At 49.9% G+C, this 19023-nt stretch overlaps 1 protein-coding gene across 3 annotated transcripts in view; it reads left to right on the top strand.

Annotated features, from left to right (window-relative positions):
- Pcnx2 (pecanex 2) overlaps nt 1–19023 on the top strand; it is a 175331-nt gene that overhangs the window by 121406 nt on the left and 34902 nt on the right. For all 3 annotated transcript variants that reach the window (XM_078023065.1, XM_078023064.1, XM_078023066.1), the window contains 2 exons: nt 5045–5103; nt 9125–9340. In XM_078023065.1, the coding sequence (XP_077879191.1) occupies nt 5045–5103; nt 9125–9340 (275 nt within the window). The remainder of the gene's footprint in view (nt 1–5044; nt 5104–9124; nt 9341–19023) is intronic.

Here is a 19023-nt window from a genome sequence, read left to right as displayed (position 1 = left end):
TTCTACAAACACATACCATTCTGTTTCTTCTTTCCAAATGCTGGGTTTTGATTTACTTTTCTTGACTTGTTTTACTCCAGAACTTCCAGCACTTTGTGAATAACAGAAATTAAAGAGGACAGCCTTGCAATTTTCCCTGCTTTACAGAGAAAACATTTAATCTTTCACAATTAAATACAGTGTCAGTTCTAGGGTCTTAGTAGGTGGCTTTTTTCAAGTGAGGAAATTCTTTTCTGCTCCTATTTTTCAGAAAGGATTTTTAGAAATGAATCATGATAGATTTTATCAACTTCCTTTTTGTATCAGTTGACATAATCATTCGATTTTTTTTTCTTTGGCCCAAAAGTATGGTGACTAATTTCTGTACATTGAACCAGCCTTGGGACTCTAGAATAAACTTCACATGGTCATGGTATAGACATTTAGGAATCTATTGCTGAATTTCATTTGCTAATACATTTTAAGGACTTTTGTTATCTATACTCATGCAGGATATTTATTTTTTTTCATACTACTTTTATCAGATTTGGGTATCAGGGCAGTCCCAGCTTCATCAGATGAGCTGCAAAGCGGCTCTTGCTCTTGTAATTTATGTGAGACACTATATGTAATTGGTGCTCTTTTTTTTTTAATGTAATAAAATTTTCCAGTGAGGCTGTCAAGACTTGGAGATTCGTTTTGGGGTAGTTTTTAATGATCACTTAAATGATCTTAAAGCTACAGGGCTGTTTGAGTGATGCACTTCATACTGGGTTGTTTGTGGTAATAGTGCAATTGGTCCATTTTATTAAAGTGCCAAAATTTACGCATATGAACTATTTGTACTCTTCCCTGCTGTCTTTCAATATCTGCAGGGTCTGCAATAATGCCAGCATTACTGATGTTGATCATTTCTGTTTCTTCTCTTGTTCTTTGCCAGTTTTACTACAGATTGGTCAATTTTATTAATATCTTCAGAACACTCTCCTTGTTCTTTGATTCTTCACTGTTCCCAACTTGTCTGCCATTTTCGTCTTTGTTTCCTTCCTTATCCCACCTTTGGGTTTATTTTGCTGTCTTTTTTGATAGGTTGTTGAGGTGGAAGGACAGACTAGGGGTCTGAGGCTTCCCCTCTCTCCCTGGTGGCATGAGTTCTCCTCTCGGCCGTGTGGGCTCTGTGTTCAAGTGGGGACAGCTGCCTCACAGTGAGCCTGCTTATGTGGATACTTTATTTTTCTTTTCTTTCAGTCCAGCACATTTTCTTTCCTATTGAACCTTTACCTTTGACCCATGGATTATTCAGAATTGTGTTTTCCATAGTGTTACCTTATGACTTATGACCCCATGGCTTTGTCTTTATTATTTTTTAATCAGACCATAGAGTCATGTGTTTGAAAATAAAAAAATTAACTAGAAAGCAAAATAAACCATGAAGACAGTGTGACACCAAATGAAAAGACCTTAATGTGGTACCTTGAGAAGCGGGAAGTAAGAGAATGAGAGAAAGCAGTGGGCAAATGCATAGAGATCAAAGCCCTGGCTGTGGTTCTGGTTAAACACAGATGAACTTGAGCAGCTCCATTAGGATCCAGGACACTCTGCAATGCTGAAGACCAGAACTCACAAAGAAGAAAACAACTGTGACTATAAATGCATTAAAATAAATAGCAAAATTCATGAAAAAAAAAAAGAAATTTGACAAAACATAGAAACAGGACCGAGGTAGAGAGAAGTTCATGTTTCTCAGCCCGGGACCATCACGTGCCCAGAAGTAGGTAGGGACATGAAGGTGGAGAGACATGACTCCAGCACGCACACACCGTGGGACACGCCTCCTCAGGACATTGGGACCTCCTTGTAAGGTCTCCAAGGCTCACAGTGGTTCCACTCTAGGGACGACCAGCCTCCCTGGCTCTGCAAGAACTGACGTGGCTGCTGGTGGCAGTGGCATGAAGGTGGACAGCAAGCCTGGAGGGCCGGGTGCACTGTGCAGCTTAGAGGAGTTGGGCCTTCCACTGGCATGCTGGCCACCTTCCTATTGTTGGGAGTCCCCTAAGGTGGTCCTGCCCATCAGTAGGTCCACCATCTGTCCTTAACCCCAGGTTGGTCTGCTGTATGGGAAACCTAGCAAACCCCTCACTCCAGCAGCCATGCTTTCCAGTCAACACCTGGGAATGCTTCTGCCACACGAGGTGCATGTGTGCGGACAGCAGGGAGTTCAGAGTCGTATCACTGAAGAAAATTACTGTTGAACCATTCAAGTCCCCTTCATGAATCCGTTTGAGAGAGCAGTTTGGCCCGGGGTGAGAAGGCCAATTTGTAGGCAGGAAAGCCCACTCTGCTATCAGCATTCATGGTGGGGTTGGGGAGGAACCTCGCTGCCTTCTTCTCTGGAGAGACCTGTGGGGAGATGGGCCTGCAGCCCTGGGGACAGCCTTGCCCAGCAATGCGCGATGACTTTGTTAGGCAGGAGCTGAGAAGATGGCACATGCAGGCATGCCTGATGCCCTGTGCACCCCCCTGAGATCAGGGGTGAGGTCCAAGCCCCCGTTTCCTCCCTGAGCAACAGATCTGATGTTATGCGACAGGACAGTTAAGGCAGAAATCCAATTACTGAGCTAATTAGCACCTTTGAGTGGTAAGCACCAAATTTACAGGAGGAAGGCTCTGGAGTAAAGCTCAAATTACTCAGGACGGCCAGCAACTCACCTTCTGAGAGGTGCCGTGAGAGCCAGAGGCCCCGCGGCACAGCCAATCTGTGGGTCTTCAGAATTTAGCACAGTGCATTCCAGAAAGGCCAGAGCCCTCTGAAAGATAGCTTTCCAGTGGACATGGTTTTAGAAGGTGTTTTCATTCCCTAAGGAATTTGGCAAATGACTTTCTTTTGGCTCAGTCCCACTTCAAAAATTGTTTATTCTGCTGCTGAAAATTCCATTTGTCCTAGGTCTTAAGGTGAAATTAAAATTCCATTTAGGGACTAACCATGCAGGCATGGGATTTCAGCCTTCATTAGACAGAATTTTGTTGTTTGCTTTATTTCCTGACACCCTGGGCTCTCTTATTTTCAAAGCTGCTGTGAGGTAGCTGGAAGGAGCCAGGAGCCCTGCAGAGCAGCGTGCTGAGGTCTCAGCTGTGGTGTGCCACGTGGCAGAATTGCCCTCTCTGCCCACTGTGGAGTCTTGCCTACACCCAGACAGGATGTTCTCCAATGTCTGGGGAAGACAAGGAAGGAAAAGGATTCTTTTATTGTTTTGTGATGACAAGCCTTTTCATTTATTCAAATTATAATTCCTTCCAAATATTTGTTATTCTGTTCCGATTTCCAAGAAACGAGTTCACAAAAGACCTTGTTCTGAGGTTTCTTCTTGTGCCCTCTCTTGATAAATGCTAGTCACCCATTAAGTCATGTGCAGCTTGCCAACCAATGTGTTTTAACACAAGGCCAAGTGTGCAGCACCGGCGGCTGCTGGCCTGCTCTTCCCAGCAGGTACTGTGGGATAGGAAGCTTCAGAAGCAGCTTTATCTGTTGTTGAGTGACCTCAGTTGGGAGCCGAGCTCTCACCCTCCTGGTGTTTGGGGTCTCCCACGAGCGGCGTACAGACACCACGCAGAAACACAAGGTGTAGGTCTGGGCTCCTAGGCTCTGGGTCCAAATCCTAGTTCGACTGGCCAGCAGATCTGTGACCTGGGCACTTTACCTCCTGGCCTCAACTTCTGGGAGACTGGGTGTTTGATGCCTGGAGCATGCAGATCAGACCTGAGATGCACCAAAGGGCTGCGTGAGTGTGAGCTGCCTGTTGTTGACATTAGCCATGACGGGGCATTGGGGCGGGGGGGGGGGGGGGAGCGATAGAGCCCAGGGCAAGCAAGTCACACCCAGAGCAGAGGTCAGGCATCATCCTGAGGAAGTGCTCTTACACTGAGACTGGGGGAACACGGGATCCAGCAGGATCATGAGTGGAAAGAGAAATGAGGGCTGCACATGCATGATCCATGGTCCTGGTGATGGGGAGGTTGGGGCGTGTGGAGGATATGCACTGGAAGCCCAGAACTGGAGCCCAGAAAGCATGGCAGGGCGCTGGCAAGGCAGGGCCAGGAGATTGAGCCCAGGCCCTCGTGTATCGTGGGCCCTAGAGTCCTCGTCCAAATGAGCCCCTGTGGTTGGTGCTGCTGTGTCTTGGGGAACATCTCTCCTGCTGGTCTGACCATGTGAAGTTGCCACTGTCACTCCAGTGGAGTATCCTGAGCCTCACAGGCTTGACAGTGCTTCCATGTTCTACCCTTGACAGGACGGGACCACCCTTCTCCTCAGCTAGAGAGGATGCTCAGCAGTTTCTCCAAGCAGAGCAGGCTGTGGCATCTATAAGGGGCTTGGAGGTGTTTGGTAGCTGGGACAGGTGACAGTCTGGGATAGAGTTGGCTGGCTGCCTCCATACAGGAGGGTATCTGGAGAGACGTGACCAGCTGTTTCTCAGAGGCCTGAAGTGAGTCTGCTCCTCTCAGGAGCAAGGGTGGCCACGGCCAGAGTGTCTTCAAGAAGCTGTGACCCAGGGCCACTGTCAGGCTTGAATAGGAGTCAGTGTGTGTCTTGCTGGCCACTTGTCACAACGGCTGCAGACACTGTCTTCTTGTTTACAAGAGCTGATTCATTCTTATCGTTCACCCTCAGGAAGGTCTTGGAGACTGTGCCCAACTCACGGAGGCAGGTGCACAGTGTCACCTGCTCAGCACCACTGTCTAGACCCCACCTGGACAAAGCCCTGTGGGGACACTGCCTCTGGTTCCCACAGCAGCAGCTTCCCCTTGCTTCCCCTTTCTTTCACTAAGAGGCAACAAGACACAGCCGTCCCCAGAATCAGGGCTCCCCTCCTCTCCCCTCCACCTGCCCCGGAGAGGTCAGTCTCATCCTCAGCTCCCCTCCTCCCGCAGTGCAGTCCCAATAGAGCACACCCCCAGACCGTGGGCACCATCTCCTCTGTGTGTCCCGCCCACCATGGGGCTCTGTAGGGGGTATCTAGCATGGAGGGACCTAACATGGCCTTCTTCCCTCTTGTGGTCCTTCTAGTACAAGGCGAGTGGACAATTCCAACACAAGACTGGCCGTCCAAATCGAAAGGGACCCAGGTAAGATCTTTCCTGCCCTCTTTTCAGGGTGGCTGTGTGTTGTTACATAGACAGCTCCTGGAAGGGGCATTGAGCACACTCTTATTGACCATGGAAGGGATCATGCCCATGGGGAAACTTTGCCAGCTGCAGAAAAGACTAAGCAAGAAGACAGTCACGTCTTGACTGGGTGTGGAGGTGCGTTCCTCTGTCCCTCAGATCCATGGGTGCTTGGTCAGTGCTGACCAATGCTGCCGGATGTTCTGTTTTGTGTGTGGTCAGCATCACACACAGGCTCTAAACCTGATGTGAAGTGCAGACTATCTGACTGTCTTGCCACAGTCTATCTATTGTATTTTTAACTCTACTATCTCTTCTTTCCTCTTAGCAGAATGCTGATTTTAACTGAGGTGGAGATACACACACACACACACACACACACACACACACACACATACACTGAAGATTGAACCCAGGGTCACTTTTCCCTGAGCTATGTCCCGAGCCATGTCCCGAGCCCTTTCCCTTTTTTCTTTTGAGACAAGGTCTCACTAAGTTGCTGAGGCTGACTTAAACTTACAATCCTTCTGCCTCAGCCTCCCCAGTCCCTGGGACCTCAGATGTGTGCAGCTTCTGTGGATATTTTTATTGGTCTCACTCTCACGGGGTGACTAGGACATGTGGCTGGCTGTCACTGCTCAGCATCGTGATAGTATTGGGCTGCATATTGCTCACCTAGAAAAATATCAAAATTTAGAAGAAAACAGTGAGCTACTATTGTTTCACATCATTGGAAAATTAAAAGTCATCTGGTCAAACCATCCCAAGTCAGGACCCTCTGTGTTTGAGCTGCATGTAGATGATCAGTGTAACATTGGATCTGAAAGTACCTGGAGAGATAGGCTTAATTTTTGTACAACTTTAAGTAAGAAGAAGCAGGGAGGAGGGCCAGAGACCCAGCTTTGGGGTGCAGCTGTGGGACTCCAACATCCCAGAGTGTCCACAGCAGGCACAGGGGCAAGTGCACAAGCACATCATGCTTTCAGTTAGTTTTAATTGTCGTTTCATCTGCTAACTATGTAGATGTGCGGTCAGTGTGTTCTAAGACGGTGCCCTGAGTCGAATATTTACTTTTAGTGGTTTTAATTATTTTATTTAGATGTCTGAACAGTTTGATACTTAAAGGCTCATTTTCTCCTTCAGGTCTTTCCTAGAAACTGAAAGTAATCTTTAATTAGTGTCTGAGCATGCCTGCTGATTTATCAGGGCAAGTGGGGCCAGCAGAGGGAGAAGCTGGCTTCTGTGTTTCCATGTGCAGAGTGGCAGGGAAGCTTTGTCAGGCTCCCAGCCAGCTCAGACCGCAGCCCTGTTCCCCCGTCAGCCACTGTCACCTTATAAATGCATCACTTTTAGTTCAGCCTTTAACTGCCTTGAATGCCCAGCAAGGACATTCACTACCCAGCAGCATCCCCACATAGACTTCCTAGAGACAGGGGTGCTCTTCCTTAGGTGGGTGCACTGGGCATCATCACTGCCCAACCCACCGTCCTGCTCGTGTCCACGCACAGAGCAGGGTACTCGGCTGACTGCAGTATTTACTCAACCTCCAAGAACCTGTCTCCACTCCAGGACACAACCAGAGTAAGCCTGACTCTTATTTCAGGTGTCTCCTCTTTGGGGCAACTCTCTGCCTCTCTGGCTTTCTGGAATTTCTTCCCCAAAGAAAAGCCACTCCAAAAACAGAAGCTTTTACTTTTCTCCCAGACTTCCAGCTGCTTCTCGTACCCACAAGACGAGGAAAACGGCCCAGTTTATTCAGTCTTCTCCTAAAAAAGCTTCTAGCCTCCTCTTGACAGATTCTAGAGGGGAGGGAAGGAGTTGGAGCCCAGCAGGGAGGATATGGGAAATGCACCGCGCTCACCCCCAAGCCTCAGCCTGCAGCCCTGTCCTGGCAGGGTGTTCCACCACCCGCCTTCCTCCTGCCCCTTCCTTTCCCTTACCCCACTCCTAGGTGTCACCATCTGCCAAGTTACAACACCTAGTAGCACTGACAGCACCGACCCGGGTGGGTGCAGAGCTAGAACACTCAGCCACGGCGGGGCGGGGCAGGTGGGGCATGCAGAAGTGGCTGGGCCAGTGTGGAGGACAGCACCCTACCCAGGTCTCACCTTCACACAGCTCCTGCTTGCAAGCATTCCCACTGGCTTTACCCATAGTCGCCCCCAGGACACAGCCCTTCAGCTGACAAGTGGCTAAGTGAGCCACTGTGTGCCCAGCAGTACACCCAGCTATGAAGCAGAACAGACCTCCAAGGTACACAGCACAGGAGGTACACAGCATGGGGCAAAGCACTCAGGTGCTTGAGCTGTGGTCATGCAGAGTGTTAGTGAGAGCCACCAGGAAGAAGGGATAACTGAATGCCAGTCCCACTGAAGGAGAGTTGGGGACCTGGTGACCACTACCTTGAATGGGAGTGTTCTGTGAAGGTTAGCCTGGGAGTCAGGGAACCACGTGGTGCTCACATGGTTTATGCTTTCCTCGGACTCATGGAGATACCGGAAAGAAGGGATTTGCCCTCTATAAAGTGTTCCTAATTAAAATGTATATGCATACTTAAAACAAACTTAATATGATATAGTATAATATAATATAATACAACACAATATATTAATATAATATAATGATATGTATCATATAAAGCATAGAATTATATGTAAACATAGCTTGCATATAATGCTAGTGATAATTGTATTCATGTATGATAGCATACATATAAAAATGGGTGCTGTGTAGTGTCTGTAAATTGCACCTCAGTGACGTTGACGGAACCAGTGTCCTGGAGGTGCCTGATGGGCATTTCCTTGAAACATTTCTCTAGGAGACCCTAGAGAATGCTCTTGGCGTCATCTGTTGTTCAACAGGTATTTAGTTAGTTCCTATCATGAGTTGCAAATTCTTCCAGGACTGGGATATGAAAACAAGCAAATTCATATCTAGACTTCTCCTCACTGAAATTGTGGTGCAGACAAGAAATTAGACACTGAGTAACCGAAAACCATGTACACACAAAGCAAAAGCACAGGCATATCAGAGCAGCAGGCCGCAGTGTGAGAGGATTGTCCTGAAGTGATTGGGCTGAAGTCTGAGGAGAGAGCCACAGCTGATAAGCCAGAGTGGGTGCCAGGGCAGTCAGTCCAGGCAGGGCTATGTCCCCCCAGGTCCAGGTGGGAGGGGAGAGTCCCCCAGCTGGAAGTTTCATGTTGCTGGGTGCAAGGGCGAGGACAGAGACAAAGACCAGACCACAGTGACTTGTGTGGCCCTGGGAGTGAGCCTTCTCAGGACAGTCCTAGCTCTTTCCTGTGAATGATGAAGTTCACAGGCCAGGCTGAGAAGTCCTATCCATCTTAAGAGCATTGAGAAGGCACAGGAATGGGCTGAAGGGGTCCTGGGAATCATGCTCTGCTCTTCAATTGGAAAAGCTAGTTCTGCTGCAGGATTGGGATGGGATAGCAGGTCCCTCGAATAAACAGAGGCTGCCCACAGCAGAAATATTGGTAGTTTGACTGAGCTAGGGGTATCAGAGATGGAGAAGCATACAAAGATTCAAATAGTATTTAAAGAGGATGAAACAGAGGAGTGAAAAGAAGTGTGGTCAAGGCTAACTGGGTGGTGGTGCCAGCCACTCAGATGGGAACGTGGACAAGGGGTGCCCATGTGTACACGTGGAAGCTGAGCAGCACTGGAGACACACAGAGAAGGTGTTGAGTACAATGGGGTGCACAGCCTGGAACTCAGAGACCTCAGCGGAGATAGGAATCTGTAGGGCACTTGCATCTAGATGGCAGTTCCATCCTTGGTGTGGAACCGACTGCCTCAGAGAAGCTAGAAGAGTAATAATATCCCTTACATCCACTAAGGGGTTGAAGAGCAGGTCTTCGAGGTGTACAGGGAGTCCGACTTGGACTTATTCCAGGGACAGGCCCTTTTCCCAGGTCCAAATGCTCCATGAGCACTCACCTGCTGTGTTCCTGTCTGCCTGTAGGGAGCGATGACAACAACCTCAATTCCATCTTCTATGAGCACTTGACAAGGACCCTGCAGGAGTCCCTCTGTGGAGACCTCCTTCTCGGTCGTTGGGGCAACTACAGCTCCGGAGATTGCTTCATTTTGGCTTCAGATGACCTCAATGCTTTTGTGCACCTGATTGAGATTGGAAATGGGCTTGTCACCTTTCAACTTCGAGGACTGGAATTCCGAGGTATGACTCCTTCACTGTGGGTGGTGTTGGCACTTGGTGCTTGAGCTGTGGTCATGCAGAGTGTTAGTGAGAGGCCACCAGGAAGAAGGGATAACTGAATGCCAGTCCCACTGAAGGAGAGTTGGGGACCTGGTGACCACTACCTTGCATGGGAGTGTTCTGTGCAGGTTAGCCCCGGAGTCAGGGGACAATGAACTGAAACTTAACCATGCCTATACCTGGGGATGAGCAAAGTGGAGCCCTGGGTCTGTCCTGGGGAGAACCCAGAAGCACTGGGTGGAGGTGGGCACCCCTGGCTGCAGGTCATCAGCTGGACCTGTGGTAAAACCTGATGCTACCAGTCGCAGGGGCCGGGGCTGTCTTGCATCAGCCAACTCATTGGAGCAGGGCTGTCACAGGGCTGTCTTCTGCAGAGGGAGAGTGACGGTAAGAACAGCTGCCACAGAGTGAGGTGTGATTCTGAGGATTTCATGTCAGTGAGGGCAGCACATGGATGGTCATTGCTTTGTGGTTACCATGTCTCCCTGGCTCCTGAGTGTGACCCTGGGAGCTGGAGCAGGTGGTGGAGCAGGAGGGGTAGCAGCCGACACACTTACTGCAGCAAGTGCTAGGAAGGAAGGAAGTTGAGGTGGGATGGAAGGCTGCTGCAGAGTGTGAGGGTGAGGAGGCCCGCACTGCAGGGAACACTCTGGAGGAGAGCGGGGAAGCATGCCCAAGGTAGGGACTAACACGTATTGAACGTGTGCATTGGGCAGCACCAGGAGAACAAGGGCCTGGAGCTGACCAGCACAGGGGCCGCAGGCACACCAGGGGCAGCTGGAGGCGGGCAATGGGCCATCTCGCAGCCAGGGCCTGGGAACCATGAGGGATGCTGCAGGGGGGAGACGCTGGACCTCTTTACGCTCTGGAAATGCTTGCTGGCTGCCCGCAGGATGTCCAGGGAAGCCAAAGAGAGAGCAGGACATGGGAGGCTGCTCAGGACTGCACCACTGTCCCCCAAGCCTGAGAGGGGGGCAGGGAGAGCTGAGACACCAGGAGGTGGACACAGCAGAACTGAACGCTGGGGTGCAGAAGAGGGGGCAGTGCACCCCCAATTTCTAGATGGAGTGTCTCCATGGCAGAGGGGTAGTGTTTTTGCTGCTGTGACTAAAAGACCTCATTAGAGGAGGAAATATCTATTTGGGGGCTCATGGTTTCAGAGGTCTCAGTCCATAGACAGCCAGCTCCATTCTTGGTGCTTGAGGTGAGGCAGGACATCATGGTGGAAGAGTGTGGCAGAGGGAAGTGGCCCATATGATGTTCAGGAGGCAGAGACTAAGGTCAGCTCTCAAAATACATACCCCGAAGCCACGCCCCCATGCCCACCTCCTTCAGCCCCCACCCATCTTCAGTCACCACTCAGTGACTCCCATCAGGGGATTCATGCACTGATTGGGTTGAGGCTTTCACAACCCAATTATTTCTCCTCTGAACCTTCTTGCACTGTCTCACACAGGAGCTTTGGGGACACCTCACATCCAAATCATAACAATCCCTAAATAAATTTGTATGAAAGACAATTTTTGTTCCAAAATTGGTCTGTTTCAGGTGTGCATTCTGTGCATCTGTGACCCTCAGGCATCGGAGGAGGGGGCTGGGTTGAGGGCTATCAGGCCGGGGGCAGTGGTCAAACCCAAGGTGCGGCAGAATCCCAGAAGCTGGGATGCCCCCAAGTCTGGGCAGGCGCCAGGGAGTGGAAGAGGCAAAATGTCTCCTGTGCACATGCCACAGATTTCCCTCTAAGTTGGATTCCTGGAATCCAAGGGAAGAACTTTGAAAGCCGACCTCACTGAATATGAGTTGTAATTTCTATCACAAATCCTTGCCTTTTTCAGCCTCATTAGCCCACTTGACAAGTCTCCAAGTTTAAAGGGTCCAAAGCTAATTAGATGCCAAAGTTCACAGAACCTCTCTGTCTTCCAGCCCCTGTCCCACTCAGTCCCTCTTGACCTGTCACAGTAAAAGCCTCTGGCAGTTTCCTCTGGCAGCTCAGCCTCTGCAGGACTGAGCCTCAGAGCCACGGCAGCCTGCTCCCCACCATCGTGAGGTTAGGCCTCTCCCTTGTGGTCACAAATTGGCTGCATTCAGCCTGCAGATGAGCCAGCTGGAGGGCCCAAGGTGCCATATCTGGGGCTGACTGCCACCCTGGGACCTTGGGTCTCCTCCACAAGGTACTGGCCTGGGTGCCTGGGAATTCTAGGAGGGAGCAGGGGACACTGCAGGGCCTCCTGAGGCCCAGCCTCTGGAACAGGTGCACCTTTGTGCCACATTCCAGTTGTCAGTCATTCCCAGGGGCAGCCTAGGTCCAGGCGGGGAACGTCCCTGTCTCATTGCCCTGTGGTGTGTGGCAGGAGGCATGTTCCCATGGGCCGTGGCAGCAGCACACCACACTCCTGGGCTCCCTCAGGTAGGATGGGAGGAGGCAGTGGTCGTGTTGGGCGAGACTGCCGGTCTCTGCCATGGCTGGTTAATCTGTCTTCTTCCACCCAACCACTGAAGGACTGTCCCCTGGCTACAGGGCCACTTTGGCACAGTAATGATGTCTTGAGGTAAAGAGCCAGAGAAACCACCCCAATCCCACTCGCTCTCGTGCAGGATGTTTTCTTTGACCTAGTTCTAGACTCGTGGTGGAACGTGGGGACTTTAAAAAGCACGTAGTGGGCTGTGGCTGTGGCTCAGTGGTAGGGCGCTCATCTCGCATGCCTGAGGCACTGGGTTTGATCCTCAGCACCACATTAAAAAAATAGATAAAGATATTGAATCCATCTACAAATTAAAAAAAAAAAAAAAAGCCTGTGGCTTGACAAGATCTAAAGCGTGCCTTGGTTGCAGGAGAGTCCAGTTGACCCGGAATGACTGCTCTGCTTTGTCTGCAGTATGGACTCCAGCATTCCCACGGGGCTCTGTTGACTTGGCCTCCTTGGACATTGTTCCAAGTTTCCTTTTCCACATTTTGCTTTTCTTTTGAATTCCCTATGTCCCCAAATAGCAGGCTTTATTTTGGTAGAATTTAATCTATTTCAGCACAGCCTGAGGCAGTCGGAGTATAGAAGGGAAGCCTGCTTAGAGGAGCCAGCAGGAACGAGCCTCCCTGGCTCTCTCTCTGCTTCTCCTGTTTTCCTTTTGTGGTGCTGGAGATGGAGCCAGGACCTCGCACACACCAGGCAAGTGCTCTGCCATTGACCTGTATCCCAGGCCCTGATTGTGTCTCGAGAAGTAAAAAATACGCCCTAGAGAGAAAGGCCCATTCCTGAGGCAGTGGGCCAAGAAAGTCCCCTTGTCTTCCTCCCCTTGGTGACGCACACTGTCAGTAGGAGTGGTTAGCCACAGCTAAGGAAATCAGCTCTCACTGACTTTAGCAGAAGGGCTTGCCGGGTGTTATGTCAAAGGACTCGGACTTGGGAGCAGGTTGGCAAAGCCGGCTGAGCAGCCACTGGGCAAATGCCATGTCTAGAACCACACCGCCACTGGGAAGGGTCACATCTGCACCAGTGGAACCAGGCCCTACCCTCACATCATCAACACCATGAGCCCGGGACACCGGATACTGCTGTTCCCAGAATGTGGATGGAAGAACCATCCCTGCCGCCACCTCCTTCCAGAATGTGATTCTGGTGACCTGGCCTCTCTGGGTTGAGAGCTCATGAGGCACAGTCTGGAGTGTGTCAGAATGACAAAGCCAAGGTCACACATATGCCTTGTGGGTACACAGGAGACTTTTGGTTCTCGCCATAGCAGATGGCCATCCCCTCTCACCAAGACGTACCCATGAGTCCATGGACTGAACATGCTGGCTGCTGTCACGGTAGTGTCTGAATCCAAAGACAGGTAGATTTTTGCTTTGCATTTTGCATGGAGTCCAGTCAGAGAGTGACCGTGGTCAGGAAGGGCGTGGTCCATTCCACCCCAGCAGAGATCCTGGCCAATGGAGGCTCCGCCTGTTTCTTAGTGCTGTGCTTCCAAGGCCATCTCACATGTTAGTGCTGAGCTCACAGAAACCAGAGGACTGAATGGAAGACGTATAGGCCAGGCTTAAACCACGGATATCACATTTCCATCTACGTTCTGTTGTCCTCAGGGAATTGATGGGCTGGGGAACGCTTTTCAACTGAGCACCCAGGAGAAATAGCAAAAGGCTTTGGGGAACCGCTGCGGCACTGTGCACGGTTTCCCAAACATGGACTGGAAGCTTAGATCCTGGGCAGCCCAAAGGAAAAACCCGGTCTACGGCATATCCTGCTTGGATTCGCTGATGCTGTAGTGAGTAATTAACACGGACTCAACATCAAGAACAACATCTTTTTAGTCCACGTATTTCAGAATAGAGATAAAGTCTTTTCTTGTTAGCCTAAGAAATCAGGAGTGTAGTCCTGCTGCCCTTGGGTTCTCCCGTGTTACCTGCCTCCAACTGGCTGTGGAACCACTAGGGGGAATGTCATAGTTAATCATCAGCTTTGACTCTAAGCCCAGGTGACAAGCCACATGAGAAGGCCAACAGGCTGAGGGCACCAAGTTCAAAGTTTTTCAAAAGGAATAGAGTCCATTGGATGATAACCCCAGTTGACCATCTCGAGTGGGTGGACACAGCAAGGTGGAGGAGACAATCTCTTCATTGTGTTTCTGTCCTTTAGCCAGTCAGGCCCCTGTGTGGAGGGAGAACCCCTCTCTAAGCAGAGGGTGAGAATGAATGGGCCCTCACAGCTGCCACAACAGGCCAAGTGACTGAAGATGCTGGGTGAAGAGCTGAGGACCAAGGACAGGAGCAAAGAGCCAGAGGCGTAGGAGGGCCTCTTACCAGATGCCTGTGCACTCTGGCCCAGGAGAGCACAGGTCTGAAGGTGACAGCACAGTCCCTTGCTCACCTGGCCCCTGGGAAGGCAACCCAGGAGACCAGAAATCTGCTGCCAGTCAGCAGTGGAGCCCCCAAGCCCTAGGCCTCTGTTTCTTGACCAGAACCTCTCCCCCTGGCCACTTGTCTCCTTTCATTCTTTCTTTTGAGTATTGACTTGAAATTTGTACCATAGTATTTATTTGGTTCACAAAACACTGCGTACCCACAGTACAGTCCTGTCAGAGAATCCCAGGTGTCATGGCCTCACAGAGCCTGGAGTTCTGTCTCCCAGCCTTGGTGGGATCTCTGATTCCTCTCCACCTCTGTAGCCTGTCAGTCCCAAAGTCAGAAAAGTTGCCCCTGCTTGATGTCCCTGGGGCAGCTGGAGTCTCCCCCTGCCTCAGTTGGAGTATAACCCCACCCAGGGGAGCAGGTGCTATTGGGAGACCACCCAGGGCTTGAGCCATGCCTGGTGTCAAAGAGGAGTGAAGCAGGCCCTGATGGGGTCCTTGCTCACAGTGCAGGCAGGTGGGTGAGGGGACCACACAGGAGGGGAGGGCAGGGAACCTGGAAGTGGAGCGTGTTGCTGGGCGGCACGGGGAGCTCACCAGTGAGTGATCACAGTTCACAGAGACTGCTGAGATCTGTGTGGTCTTCTGGCCACACTTGTCTTCATGGGTGCAGCCCTTGGAGGACAAGGCTGATCACCCAGTGTGGGGGTCAAGCCAAGTGGCATTGTGAACTGAGAGACAGACAGGGGCTAGGGATGTGTGCCGGGGTGTGATCATAGCCGCGGCACTTGGCCACGGAGCACCAGCTGAGACCACCCCGAGCACAGAGGGGTGGGAAGAGACCCAGTGGCAGGTCCCAGGAACTGTGGGCCAGGAAGAGGACAGAAACCACTGAAGGCAGGATGCCATAGGAAAAGAGCTGGAAACGTGGAGGCTAGCGTTAGAGAGGAGGAGCCATGGGTGGTGTCCAAGTCCAGGGTCCTCTGGGGAGGCAGGATGGAGGGAGAGAGGGAGGGAGAAGGGGAGGGAAAGGACTAGCTGAATAGCAAAAGAATAGGGAAGGAGAAGTCCACCATGTTTCAGAAAATCCATTGGGTTGTTGAAATTTTTAAAAAGTTGGTTTTACCAGAATGTGGTCCTAAAGGTTAGTGTGGTCCCCTCGGTGGAACACTTCCAGCCGCTCGGCCCCAGCAGCCAGGGAACCTGTGCAGCTCCTGCAGGAGGGACATTGAGAGCAGAGTCCCAGCTCTCAGGATGCACAGCACCCCTCAGCCTGGAAAGCTCCGACCCCGGATCTGCCCTCGTCTGTGTGAGGTAATGTCAGCCGTCTCTGTAGGCTAACACCCCAGAATCACAGGCCTGGGGTTCGAAATTCCATGTAACCTCATCTTACCTACATCTGATGCAACCTGACCAGGGCTCTCTTGCTCATCTTGGAACTATCTAGAATCCTCTCTTCTCTGTGGCAACTTTCAGATCATCATGGAGTCCCTGGTTCTTACGTCCACATAGCACGAGGAATCTGTTCAGTCCCTGGCTCCAAACCTTACTGTCAAATACGCTCTCCATTCCAAACTCCTAAGCGCGCTTCTCTTCATTTCAAATTATGGGACCTGTTGGCAGGTGAGACTAGGCCAGACTGTCTGGATAGCAAGTCTGGGAAGAAGGTGGACTTCCCGTGGGATGTGAAGCAGTCTGCACTGGAAGGTTCTTGGAGAAGGAAGCCTGGAGGGACCCCACAGGGAGAAGAGTGGAGAGTGCTGGTTTGTCTCACCTGCCCATGGGTCAAGAGTGGGCAGTCACACTGGTCCCAGACAGGGTGACAGTGCAGTGCACACCAACATGCCGTGCTGTGCTTCTAAGCTGCCCAGTGAGGACCAATGACTTGGTTGATTTCATTTTTTTCTATGAACTGGTAAAAAAAAAGTAGAAAGATTTTACTTGTGATTCATCAAGTCTCATTAGACAGCGTGTAATAAAAGAAAAGTATTCATCTGAAATTCTAAGAATTTGAATTCTGTCCACAGGAAAGTCTCCTTTGAGAGCCAGTGTTCTCATTCATAGAAGGGGAAATTGCATCTGCATAGCCAGGTTGCCCTGTGCATTAAATGAGGTGCCAAGACATCACTGTTTATTTGACAAGTTGACAAATGTCATATAAATAGATGCTGTTGTGAAATAAAAATTCTTGGAGAAAAACAGTGGTGTGTGATTTAAATGTATTACAGCAGGTTTAAAATCTAGTTTGTGGAATGGATCATAGGGAAAATTTTATTCCTATGGGCAGATCTTAAAGCAAAATGAGGATCCATGGGGTATGAAATCATAATAAAAAAAAATCTCTGCTCTGCTCACCAGAGCAAACAAGTTATGAATTATTCTAACAGACTTCATCTTGCTCCTATACTGCACTCCAGACCACACACTTCCCCTGGGTTCTCAAGGTCACATTTAAGACTCCACTGTTGCAGAAGGACAGGAACTGGATCTCGGCAAGACACCGCTCACAGAAGCAATGCAGGACAAACCTGTCCTGACCTTGTTCCACGACCTTGACCATGGCACTGTACTGACAGTGCCAATTTCCCCATCATTAAGGATGGGTTAATTTCAAGAACACAATTATCGAGTAGGTGCTGAGCAAGTAGGAACAGGAGCACCGGGTAGCTGTGAGCTGGCCATGATGATGGCAACGGCGTGGCCAGCAGTGGAGAGATGGCCATCCCAGGTAGGCCCTGCAGGGATGAGCTCAGATTCCTGTTCCCTGCCCTGGTGGCTTCGGGAAGCTGCAGGCTCTGGAAAGTTAGCCTGCTTGTGCAGGGGAAGCTCAGCGTTTGAGCATCACGATGGAATGTTGGTGAGGTCACAGGAGGATCGCGGCTTGGCAGACTTCAGTGAGTAAATGAAACCATGTCTGCCTGCCCTGGAGCCTCACTGACAGGAATTCCAATTCTTAAAAAAATGGAGAAAAAGTTTTAAGTACATCATTTTATAATAAAATAGGTAGAAAAATAAATCCTGTAAGACATTGAGATCTCTACTGAATTTTATTCCTACTGAAAAATCTTAAGGTACAGAGTCTTTGAAATATAAAATTCTTTTTAATGTTTTTTTTCTATTTTTTATTAACATGCATTCATTGTATGTGGTCACGGGGTCTGGCATGGTATTTCCACACATGCGCATAGCCGGCACGGATCAGTCCAGTCTCCCCTCCCACCCATCCTCTGGAAATCACTGTCCTACATCAGGTCAGCGACTTCCAGCTCCCACGTATGAGGAGAGCATCTCTTTGTGTCTGGCTTCTTTCACTTGGCACGATATCCTCCCACCCATTTGTTTTGTTGTACGTGGCAGGATTTCATTTTTATAGCTGAATAGTATTCCACTGGACATATACACCCCATTTTCTTTGCCTGTTCATCTGTTGATGGGCACCAAGACTGAGTCCATAGCTTGACTACTGCGGGTAGTGCTGTGGTAACCGTGGCATACAGGAGTTCCTCTGTGAGCTTTTTTTTCCTTTGGATACATGCCCTGGAGTGGGATAGTCGGATCACAGGGTAATTCTATTTTTAGTTTTTGAGGAACCTCCATAGTGACCTTGCTAATTTACATTGCCCCTAGCAGAGCATAAGGTGCTATTTCTCTGCATCTTTATCAGCATGGTTTTTTTTTCACAATAGCTGTTATAATGAGTACGATAGCGATAGCGTCTCATTGCAGTTTTGATTTGCATTTTTGTGGTGGCTAATGACACTGGCACTTTTTCATGTATTTGTGGCTATTTGCATTTCTTCTTTTGAGAAATGCCTGTTCTGATCTTTTGCCTCTTCTTTAATTGGCTGCTTGCTGTTGGTGATGGTGCTGCTGTTAAGGCCTTTGAGTTCCTTATGTATTCTAGCCATCGATCCTTGTTCAGATGAATAGTTGACGGATATTTCCTCCTGCTCTGTAGGTTTCCTCCCCGCTCTGTTGATTGTTTCTTTTACTGTGCAGAAGCTTTTTAGTTCACTGTGATCACATTGGTCTCCTTTTGCATTTGTTTCCTGTACCATTGGGTCTCTCCAGAAAATCATTGCCTGCACCAGTGTCTCCTGTGTTTGGCTATGGGTCTGTCACATAAGATATAAAATCCTTGCTGCAATGATTTTTTCCAAGGAATGAAATCTGAGCAAACTAACACAGGCAGGGAGCTCCCCCGCTCCAGGGAGCTGAGAATAGAGGAGGACCTGAGCATTCTTTAGATTCAAGGATTCTGTCCCGGGGCAGGAAAGTCTCCCTATGACATGGAAGATGAAGAAGTCTCACTGTGACCTTGAAAGTGACAACCATTTAAAACTTTTTTAAAGTCTTTCATGATATCATTTCATTTGTTTCCAAACAGCGCTTGATGTCTCTGATGCCAAGAGGCACAGAGGCTTAGGGCTCTCTATCTTAGGGGTGTGATGTCCCCGCTCCCCCCGTGAGCCTTCTGCATAGTTCTGGGATGCAGCTGACCATGGGCCACCAGAAGGCCGGGCCTGGGCCCTGCCTCACACATCTGCACTTCCAGCATGAAGCGTGAGCTGCTTGGAGCTCAGCATGACCCTGCAGTAGCCCTGGGCAATTCGTGATCTCAGAAGGAAACACATTTATGTAATAATCTATCTGAAACACCCCAAGGTATGTGCCTGTGAATCCCGCCTGCGTTTTCAGAAGTGCTGGCTACACCATAGCTGTGGCTGTGTCCACCCTGCAGTCAGGGCCTGCTTGTGCCTGGGCTACTCACCCTTCCACTGTCCTGTGGTTCCCCTTCTGCC

This window comes from Ictidomys tridecemlineatus, chromosome 10 (genome assembly GCF_052094955.1).
Source record: "Ictidomys tridecemlineatus isolate mIctTri1 chromosome 10, mIctTri1.hap1, whole genome shotgun sequence".
Taxonomy (NCBI): domain Eukaryota; kingdom Metazoa; phylum Chordata; class Mammalia; order Rodentia; family Sciuridae; genus Ictidomys; species Ictidomys tridecemlineatus.
This window is presented reverse-complemented; position numbering and strand designations above follow the sequence as displayed.